At 40.7% G+C, this 11,081-nt stretch overlaps 1 protein-coding gene across 9 annotated transcripts in view; it reads right to left on the bottom strand.

Annotated features, from left to right (window-relative positions):
* Positions 1-237: 237 nt before the first annotated feature.
* HTR1E (5-hydroxytryptamine receptor 1E) overlaps positions 238-11,081 on the bottom strand; it is a 34,714-nt gene continuing 23,870 nt past the window's right edge. For 4 of the 9 annotated variants that reach the window (XM_085574813.1, XM_085574815.1, XM_085574814.1 and 1 more), the window contains 2 exons: positions 4,788-11,081; positions 238-1,920 (listed from right to left, as the gene is read on the bottom strand). The exon at positions 4,788-11,081 is cut by the window's right edge. In XM_085574813.1, coding sequence (XP_085430939.1) covers positions 646-1,740 — 1,095 coding nt within the window. In that variant the 5' untranslated portion in view covers positions 1,741-1,920; positions 4,788-11,081 and the 3' untranslated portion in view covers positions 238-645. The remainder of the gene's footprint in view (positions 1,921-4,787) is intronic. The other 5 variants (XM_085574818.1, XM_021546269.4, XM_085574816.1 and 2 more) reach the window with 3 other exon arrangements.

The following is an 11,081-nucleotide window of genomic DNA, read 5'->3' as shown; positions in this document are numbered from 1 at the left end:
GTAAATCTGGAATATTACACAGAGAGAGCCACTTAAACAATTCCTTTGGGTTGTGAAATGGGATCATTTCTAGATACAATAAACTGAACTTTGCTTTCTATTTTGGGAGTGTATTCTTGAAGAAAGGAATAGTTTATTCTGCCTCAACCCAAGATGGAAGTGGTGGTAATTTTCCTCCTAAATGGCTGTTACAGCTTTTTCACCATGCCATAGTAAAGAGGTGCTGTTTAGCTGTCATGGCCATGAACTGTTTATTAATTTTTAAATATGTATTTATTAGGTTTAGTTTATACAGTACATAATTTAGATGTTTGAATCTTAAATGGAAAAAGTATAAAAGTGAATATTGTTGCTTCTTGAATCGTCAATTACACAAATGTCTTAGACATGAGTACCTAATACTAATAATATTTTTTTGTTGTTTCATTGCTAAAAAATCTTTTCCTTTGTAGAATAAATTTCAAACCCTTTACTATGAATAACACTAGAGATTAAAAAAATGGCATAATGAATTACAGGCTGAAGAACAGTCAAGCAAATAGGCAAACACAAAAATCCCCTTTATCAAGGGAAACAGTGGCAGAGTCAAATAGTTTTGCTCATTTTTAAGGCCAGGAGTCATGCCAGCATCTTCTCTCAGTACTTTTAAGTATGTTCTCGACACCTGATGAGCTTTCTAAAGGCCAGCTTGAAATCCTCATTAAAGCTCGTGTACAGCAAAGGGTTGATGAGCGAGTTGACATACCCAAGCCAGGTCAAGAAGTCTGCTACTTCTGGAGAGACAGTGCAAATATGGAGACCCACAAGCAGTTCCTTGATGAAAAAGGGCAACCAGGACAAAATGAAAGCACCTAAAATCAGCCCCAAAATGCGAGCAGCCTTTCGTTCTCGTGTCGTGGAGATCTGCTGCCGGTCACCAGCTGGGTCCAAGTCATTCTCGAAAGGAGGGATCCTCACGGATGCGTTGATTTTATCAAACTCTGTAGTTGGGTCAGACGTGGAGAAGTCTGAGACACAGAATGTCTGTGTGAGCTTGCAGCTGGCAAAAGAGTTCTGGCTGTCGGTGCTCCTGTTGCTGAGGTGGCGGCTTGAACCCCGCTTTTGGTAAAGGCTCTTTGCAGCATGGTAAATTCTGTAGTACAGGATCAGGATCAAAGTCAAGGGGATGTAAAATGCCCCGAATGTGGAATAAATAGTGTAGATGACATGGTCATGCTGAATGCGACACTCACTGGGAATACTGATGCTGTGGTGATTTCTCCAAAACAAGGGGGGCATTGATATGAAAACAGAGATAGTCCACACAGTGACTATCATCAGCCCAGCCCTTTTTGCCGTTCTTTTCCTGGCGTATTCGATGGCGTCTGTGATGGCCCAGTACCTGTCCAGCGCAATGACGCACAGATGAAGGATCGAACACGTGCAACAGGTCATGTCGACGCTGAGCCAGATCTCACAGATGAAGTACCCCAAAGTCCATTTATCTATCATTATGTAAGTGATGCTCAAGGGCATGACGAGAACAGCAACAAGGAGATCTGTCACAGCCAGTGAACATATGAGATAATTTGCCGGCTGGTGGAGCTTCTTGGTTGTGGAGATTGCTGCAATTACAGCAGAATTCAGCAGCATAGTCAAGGTTGTGATTGTGGCCAAGGTCAGGGTAACGAGCATCTTCTCAGTTACTGTCTTTGGCTTTGCAGCCTCACTGGCTTCAGTGGTGCAATTTGTGAAATTCATTTTCCCCTCCAGGATGCAAGAAGTTGGTAATGAAGAGTTCCAGGTTCAGAAGTTATCCATTTGAAAGAGATGCTCTATATGCAACTAAAAAAAAAAAAATATAATCCCATATTCAACAGAGCAGAAAAAAAACTTCCAGGTTTCTTTCTGGAAAGAAGAAATTCATTGTTCATTGTTTTCCTAGAAGATAAAAACACATCTGTTAGTCAAACTAGGATAATTCCCCCTTTTGGTAAAAAAGTTTTGCATTTCTAATTTTATAATCTCAAATAAAATGTTGGTCTGTTTTCCTTTCTCTTCTCTTGCCTTTTCTCTCCCCTTTTCTCTGCATTCATCATTCATTTTTTTCTTCTCTAAAGGGCAATTTGGGCCAGATTTCCTGCTGATGTGACATGGTTATTCCTCTTTATTTTGGAGATTTTACTTAAAGCAGGAGGCTGGACTAATGGACCTCCACAGGTCCCTTTTCACAAACATGTCTATGATCTTTGTGATACTGATACCAGGAGCTAGCCCTTTTCCTGCTTGTTAAAATACTCTCCAGCAGATGAAGAGCTGAGGGAATTTGCCTCTTCATTTTAATGCCTATATGAGAGGCATCAATTACTTTTATATATCATCTTTGTAAAAAAAGCAGCAGAGCAGCCTATCTGAGCAAAGGCATGCCAGCATTTCATACCTTTGTATTCTGCTTTTTCATATCCATGTCTGTATTAATATATTAGAAACGGTACTTAAAAATTACTCGTTACTTTTGTCATGCAGGTTTTCAACAATGTTTAAAGCTTTATGGCAAATGCTTGGTTTTACACAGTACATCATTGTTGCTAGGAGCTCATATAGTTTTGTCTAATTATTCGTGACATTTCACATATCCCACTGTGAGTGTCTTTAGAGGAGACAGACAAAAAGCTTCTGCCATTGCTTTGAGATTTTCATGTAATTATGTTCCCTGTCAGGCAGTCCGGTGTGATGCAAGGAACAATAATTAAAAAAAGTTTAGTTTTATTTCAGAAGTTCACATGTCTACATCCCAAATGTTAACTGAAGCCAGAGTTAACAGTCCATGAGAAGCAGCTTGGGATGACCTCTGGGACCTTGCTTACCCATTTGTAATTTATCTTGGCATAAAGGATGTGGAAAACTGAAAGTCAGAATCCTTATCCACTGAAATAAACAGAAATATTCCTTCCCCTGACTTCATTTATCAGAGTAAGGAGGCTTCTAGGTTAGTTGTACAGGCTCCTTTTGCAAGCAGAGGAAAAAGATAGCGGCTGCTGGAAATACACTCGTCCCCTCTCAAAACAAGCCCTTGAGGAAGATGCTATGAATAATATCCTGGAAATGCTGATCTTTCTCTATTTTCACTACAAGTGGTTCCTCCACAGTTGCATTTAGAATACATGCCTGATTTTTAGATGGCTAAATCTGAGAGGTGAAACCCATTCTCACTGACACCAGTGGGATTTGGATTAGGCTCTGGGTTTGCACATGCAAGCTAATGAGGAATTAAGAAATTGAATGAGGAATTATGCATTTAAAGCTAGTTGACTGCTTGGCTCTGTGTACATATGCTCTTCTTCAGAAACTGGAGTGCCATTTCAGAATGAGCTGAATGAGGAAAAATTAAAATTAGAAACTTTAGATAAAAACTTCTATTTGTGGATAGGCTCTAGGAAAGCAGATCCGGACTGCTGTAGTCTCTGGGTTAGCAAAATGTGAGTTTTAATTCTGCTCAAGGAATAGCAGAACTGCCTTTCTCCCAAAGCATATTCTACTCTTAAGAAACTACTTTAAGCAGCTTTAAACTACAAAGAGCCTTGGAGGAAAAATTAGGCCTGCTTATTGAATATTGACTGGAGAAGTCAGATGGAAATTCACCCATCAGTCTTCATGTGGTTACCACACATGGAAGTGTCAATTTGATTGTTTAGGGCTAAAGCCAAAATATCAGCTCAAATCTTCAGAAATTGTTCATGAGAGTCTTTTCTGTCAAGCCAGATTCTGATTTCCTTAGTTTGTACTCTTATTATGTCTGCTGCTTTGATCAGAGGATAAAACAAAGAGGCTTTCTCTCCCTCTCTGCACTGCTGGAGCACAGACCAAAAGCTATTGTAATTCATAGCCTTTCTTCAGCACTATTATTTAGTGAGTGTACCCCAGTCCAGAAGCACACTCAAGATGAGTGGAAGACACTGTGGAATTCACATCTCCTCCACAAACACTTGCTGGTCCATTGCCCACACAGGAAGTCTTGTGATGCTTCTTGGTGTGAGCATCACTCCTTCCTGCTTGTCCTTCACTCCTCTGGGGCCCAGAAGTTTCATTATTCGCACCCTGTGTCGTCCCCACCATTTTCTCTGCTGAGCATTCTCTATATACATGTTTAATGCAGTAAGACCTGAATTGCTGTGGTTCTCCCCCAAGATGGCCTACACTGATGTATCCCAAGGAAAATCCTTTCTGAGCTCTACCTGTTCCCTGTACCTCAAGGATACTATGAAAAATAAATTCTTGCTTTCCTTAATTATCTTGTATTTAAATAAACTTAATCAGATCCAAACATCAAATTTCCTTTAGGACAAAGGATAGAACATATTACACAGGGGAGTTGGGCTTTACGAGTCTGCTGAGGAGGGCCAACAATTTTTTTGCCTGGAAAGCAGTGCAATAATTGAAGACAAGGAAAATATAAACACACCATCATTCCTGCCTGCAGGCACCTCAGACCCTGCAAGCCCATTGTAATCCAAACCCATCACTGGAGAGTTAATTCAGTTTTAATTCCTGTGTTCCTTATAGGAAGTGAGCGCTTCACAATTCAGACAATATAAACACCACATAAGAGCACTAAGCCAGTATTATTAAGGAAATATATTTAAATGCTGAAAAGTAATTTCAGCTTTTGAGAGCTGAAGGTTTCTTCTACAGCTTAAGTTTGTGCCTCTTGTCCTCCCTTACCCACATGATGAGGATACACACTGCCATTAGAACTAGTGAGTTATAATTAGTTGACTGTAGCCCTGGCTGTTCACCTCCCATCTCACCTCCAAGCCTGAGATTCTCCTGAGCTGCTGGTGCCATCTCAGCACTGCCTCCAGGACTCATGTCCACTCTCCTGCAGTGCCTCCTGCCCCGCCACTCTCCCATTGTCCTTGCTTGTCCAACTGTCTTCTCTCTACTTTAGAAGACACAGACAGAGAGTACTTTGGCCCAGGAAAGAAATTATGTTTTAAACTGGGAAGTGATTTACAAAGAGATGCCAGTGATTGACCTTGCTTATTAATAGAGGGCAGAATTTAAATGCTACTTATCATCAATCTTTTAAAAATGCAGGTGTGTTTGTGGACATAACATGAGAGTTAACAAGGAGAATTTTACTATATTGAAGCAATAATAGCTGGTTTCCAGCATCTCCATCACTTGCATACAATTCCTATATATAGTATTGCTATCACTATAGTAATTGATTGTGGTTTTCTAAGTAACATCTTGGAAGGGACATTAATAACATTTATTTAAAGTGCTCTCACTAAAAGCACTGCTGTGTTTATGTTTTGCAGCTGTATCGCTTCAGGCTGTCAGTCATTTCCTACAGAGAGGATTTTACACACACAGACTAATTTCCCACATTTGGTGCAAGAAACTCATTTGGCTTCCTCCAAATGGGAATCAATCATGTTTCATATTAGCTGATTATTGGTAATGGCTTTGAGTGCTGTTTAGGAGGAAGAAAGGGGAAAGAGTTTGATTAATTGTTCTTTAAAAGGAACTGGACAACTTGAGGCTATGAAATGGCAATGTCCATGTCTCCTCAGCAGAGGACCACGCGTAGCAGAGTACTCTGGATTTCTGTTGAACAGATTGACTCCCACTCCTTGGCCATTGAACCATTTCATAACAAATGGAATAATATCACTTGGAGCAAAGAAGTTGAACTGGCATTGCAAATATGTATGTACAGGGCAGATTAGTTCCTTTACATCCATGGTTTTACATTTCCTCTAAGCAATTATTGCACTGTATGACTGCTAGATCTTTGTGCCCTTGATAGCAATAAATCAGTTTGATTCTGTTAAACTCTGAATTGGTCTGAGTGCTTTTCACTTTCAATATTTTCAAGATTGGAGCTCTGAAGGGCAAGAATCTGTGCCATGATTTGTGAGACAGTTTATGGAAAATATGACTTAGCAATCTATGATAATGCTAATATTTCAAGCTACAAAAAGAAGCTAAACTTTCAGTGCTCTTCCTCTTCCTTCAAAGAGGTTTTCTCTTCCAACTTTATGTACAAAGCCCTGAAATTCAGGCCTTTCACAACTTTCTAGTGTTGCTTTTGTAAAGTCAAAAAACCCTGGACTTCTTGGCTCCTTGGTAATCAAATAATGCAGATGAGTTTAACTGAAGATTATAGGTTTCCAAATACTAAGTTTGTACTCTGGTATTGCTTTGGGTTTCTAAGGATGTCAGTCCGCAGAGGTCACGTTATGGATTTATATAGGCACAGATGCTGTTTGTAACATGTCGTATTTGGAAAAGCAGCATACAAAAGCTGAGAAAGTGGAGATGGTCAGAATCACACCAACCTATGGCAAAATTGTCAGCAAAACAAAATCTTGTTGTCACCAGGCAGCTCATATTCACATTCACAGCATGAGATTTTGATGCTGGTTGTAGGCAAAATGAAAGCAAACTATTAGAAGGTGCATTGGGGTTGCCTGAGAGAAGCCTAAACTGGGGTAGCACAATAATGGAAATCACTATTTTTGTGTGAAACCCAAAATTTTACAAGAACATGTCTGAGGAATTTGTAGCTGCATTATGGGACCATAGATTTAGGGATGCAACCTTTTCCTACACAGACTGAATGAGGCCAGGAGTGAAATTACTTTGAAATTTGTACAAGCTGACCTATAAAATTGACCTTCAAGTTAAGATTCACCCTGTGCACATCACTGAAACAAGCAGCATGATGGAAAGGTAGGTTGGAATCACTCAGCAGCAAGCAAAGTGTGTGGAGGCATAGCTGTGTGCATCTGTGGGCATCCTACTAACACTCATACATGTAGTGACCCTACCATAAATAGCCAAAGCACAGTATGTTGTAATCAAGGATATAGTGGCCTGCAGCCTATCTTTGTGTAATATAGATTTCTAGGGATACAGGGATATCTGTGCTTCAACTCAGTCCTGGCCAGAGAGGATGGGCTGAGTGGACAGCACTGGGGACACTGCTGGGCACAACAGAGAACAGGCTGGGTGTGACAGGTACCAGACACAAGTCTGGTGATGATGAAGCCCTGAGGGATGGCTGGGTTTTGCAGGTGGAGTTACATGAGAAGTGGTTGAAATTCACAGAATAGTTGAGGGAAGCACTGGGACTTTTTGGGAGCACAGGCTTACAAAACCCCCAGAACTCCAGTCGCTCCAACAGTAATCACATATAAAGCTGAGTATGCCTATATCAAATCTATCAGAAACCAGATTTCACTGGTTGCTGCAAAACTGGGACTGATGGGGAGGAGTTGATTTGTCCAGAATTGTTCTCCTGGGAGGAAGCTGAGATGGAGAAAGGGAGTGTCAAGTCCGGTGAAAAGGACAAGAAGTGGAACAAGAGATAACAAGGGAAAAAGTGAGTATGCCTTGCTCAGCCAAAATCAGGACAATAACCCAACTTTTTGCTCAGACCAGAGCATGAGTCAAACCTGACACCATTGTTGGGAAGCTGGGAGGTCTGGGTTATTTCATAAAACCCAGGGGACAGAGGGACACAGCACTCTGGTGCTGCTGTGTTGGTGGCTGATGGTTTTGGAAGCTACCCATCACCTCCTCAGGGCAAAGAGGTGAGTCTGTGTCCTCTTGTCCTCTTGCAAGAGCAAAGCCCATTGTTCATGTAGGCCAGCTGTGTGTGTGTGCAGGAACCCTCATGGCTCTGCTTATTTTCCATTGAAAACCAAATTATGTCTAGGAGGTTGCTAAAATGTCATGCTGCAAAGCAGTGCTTAGGCACTGTTATTTGTGTCTTGTCACTGTACATTGTGATGTTACCCTCTGTCTCTTTTGCTGAAGAGTCCAGGATAAATGCCAGAGTGACCATGATGTTTCAACTCCCTCAGCATCAGAAAGGGGATGTCTGCTTGCATATCAGGAAGACTCTACCTTCCTTCCCAGTGAACCTTGCCAGCCTGGAGGATTTGCTTCCCAAGTTAGAAGCCTCAGGGAAAACTGATGGGAGAGGGGAAGTGCTGCCTCCAAAAACCCTTGGAGCAGCTTTGCAGGTTTTTAAAAAAATAATTCCACCAGCATTATACTATAGAGGTAAACTTTTGTGGTGCAGATCTTGGCACATGCAAATGATAAACAATAATTAGTGATGATCTTCAAACCATGCTCCCTCCCACAAGCAGTGGTGTAATTATCATTCACAGATGATTACTCATTTTTATCTATTTTCAATATGAAAGTTAGTAAATCTTAGGCTTTGAAAGCTCACAAGATACTGTTGAACTGCAATCTGATACAAACTAGGACTCAATACGGATTGAATCCCGGTTTTCGTCAGACATAAATAAAATTCTCTGGGGTAGCGAAACTACAGTAGCACCCTACTCTAGTAGCAATATTTTGTAATAAATAACACTCTAAATTTATAATAATTTGCTTTCAAGAGACAATCAAATGAAAAAATAACTTTAAAACTCATCATCACATCCCTTTAGACCCTTAGCACCATACTTGTAAAAAGTCTCTTGTTTTACACTACACAAAACACCCATGTAAACTTCAGCTCATTCCTGGTAGTTCATTTCACTATACCCTTTTCATGCCCTACCTTATATCCTGAGATATTTAACTTATGGACACCAGAGGCCCTAATTTCCCATACCTTAGAGCCAAGAGACATGGGCATCTGGATCTTGCAAAATCTTTTGGGGTAGAATTTGTAGTAATCAGTTGTATAACCCTACACTGTCAAAACATGTAAGTGCTGCCTTTTCCACCATGTTGTAGCAGAAATAACTTCTCCCTGTACCTATTCTTCCTCCAGAGATTATTTATGGAGATAAAAACCTTCTTTCACTATAAATCTGTGCCTGAGAGAACAGAAAATGAAAAGATGTTTCGATTTCTCTCCATTTGGTTTTGCAGATGGCATTTGTAGAAGTGCTGAAATGAGCTAGCTTGTGCACAGAAACATCATGTTACATTAGCATGGAGTACTGAATGGGTTAATTCACCCAGCCAAGAATCTGTAAATTCTCAGTCATGGAGTTCCTGATTCCCACAGCTAGACAGCCTTGTTACCTGAGTTAACCTGATTAAAGTTAGCTGACATGCTCTCCCCTGGCACGCTCATGACATCTATATTAACAGAGGCAGCAAGCTTGTTTGATTACCCCAGAGCAGCATTTAACAACTCCAGAGCTGTGCTTCTCACCTGATCTTTTCTCAGTGCAAAGATGCTGTCAATCCCCAGTGATATCCTAGTTTAGTAAATAGCCAGTACCAGAGGACATGCAACCTACACACTTAACCTCTTATCTGGAAATAAAAATACAAATCTGTACCTGTTACTGACCCTTGCAACTTTCATGCTTAGCATTCTCACAGAGACATTTTTCTCTGATGAATCTTTTGTTTCAGAAAACTTCTGGTTAAGATCGTGTTTCTTCCTATTTCTAAATGTTTTTCATGACTAAAGACTTTTCCTCTGTATTTTAGGTCCTACCTCACTTTGTACATGCATCATTACAACATGCTCTGTCACCAAAAATCCCTCTCCTCAGCAAATTTTTTAAGCTTTAACATTTTTTTTAGCCTATGTTGTCTTATGAAGTTGACCATGTCACCAATTCCCTGCTATGGATGTTTTCATGCATCAGGAAAACATGAAAATTTCAAAGACCTGGTGACAGACCCAAATCACTGGCTAAGGAACAGGGAGTTACGGCAAGGGAAGGCAGTTGTCTGGGGTTTTGTGCTGCTGCCAGTACCCACTGCTGCTTTTGGCCTGGCTGTTTTGCTCTGCTCTTCCCTTTTGCTCCACTGAATGGTTCAGCAAGGGGCACACAGGCACAAAAGCAAAGGGCATAGACGCTGGATATTGGCAGGTCCTGCAGCCCTTCAAAATCCTTCCTCCTACTGCTCAACCTTCCATTCAGACTATTCATTGACTGTATGACTAAAACCTGCAATCAGATAATACAGGTGGGAGGACAGCTTGGATAATGAGATATGCTATCAGACATTGGCAGCTTAGCTGTGTGAGATCGCTCCTTGTAATTCCTAAGGGGAGAGGGCAGAGAAGTGTGCCATCACCAGCACTTACAGCCCTCCTAGAAAAGCAGCACTTGGGATGGTGCTTCACTGATGAGCAGCCCAGGGACAGATATTCATTAAGCTGGTTGGTATGGCTTAATGGTAAAACGAAGGCACACAACATCTGAAAGGTCCTGAGCTGGCAAGTCCATCCCCAAAACCTGCAATTCTTCCTGCAGCCACAACTCAGTCTGCCAGGCAGCAACTAAAATGAAGATCCATCCATAACAGCTCCCAGAAACATTTTGCCAAAGCAAAATAAACGGCAGCCACATTCACCTTAAAAAACCCCCAAAAAACCCACAGTAATTCCAACTGTAGAAACCATGCTGCCATGGCACTGGAAGACTGGTGCTGAAGTGACCCCCTGTTTCTTAGCTAGGAAGAGTAGAGATGGCATCTTGGTGTTTGAAGGAAATACAGAATCACAGAAAAGGTGCTGGAGGACTCATAAAGAAAGGGGTTCACTCTATTTCTTCTGAAAAAAGTCTTTAAGAACTGGAACCAGGGAAAAAATGTTTCAGTGTCCCCTTGGTCACTAACAGTGTAATCTCTCTAAGTAAAAAATATTTGTTTCTCCTTTTGAATAGGCTTATAAAGAGAAAACCCATTATTGAAGCTCATTTTGAATAATGTTTACTCCTAAAAAAATTTCTTAGCTTCCCCTGGTTGCATTTATGTGGAGAATGGAAGAAATGTCCACAGACCTCCAGACCTCCAGGTAATTCGAGGTCCATAGACCTCTGTGTAACTTTAAAAAGAATATGAATTATTTTGAGGTTTAGTATCCTTTGAACTAATGATGTTCTGTTTGTTTTGTAATTAGAAACAAAAGTGTCTTGCAGTGACTCTTCTCCCATGGTCTTTTGGAAAAAAAAATCATGCAGAGCTTGTGAAATTGTTGTAAACCATGACTATTTTACTGGAGCAAAATCCCACGTGGGAAAACTATTTTTTAAAAAGAATCTTTCATTAGAAAGAAATCTGTTTCATTTGCAAACGATTAAAGTACCTCACTGGAA

Source organism: Lonchura striata, chromosome 3 (assembly GCF_050655825.1).
Source record: "Lonchura striata isolate lonStrDom1 chromosome 3, ASM5065582v1, whole genome shotgun sequence".
NCBI lineage: Eukaryota > Metazoa > Chordata > Aves > Passeriformes > Estrildidae > Lonchura > Lonchura striata.
The sequence above is the reverse complement of the archived record's forward strand: the minus strand, read 5'-3'. Positions and strand labels throughout refer to the sequence as shown.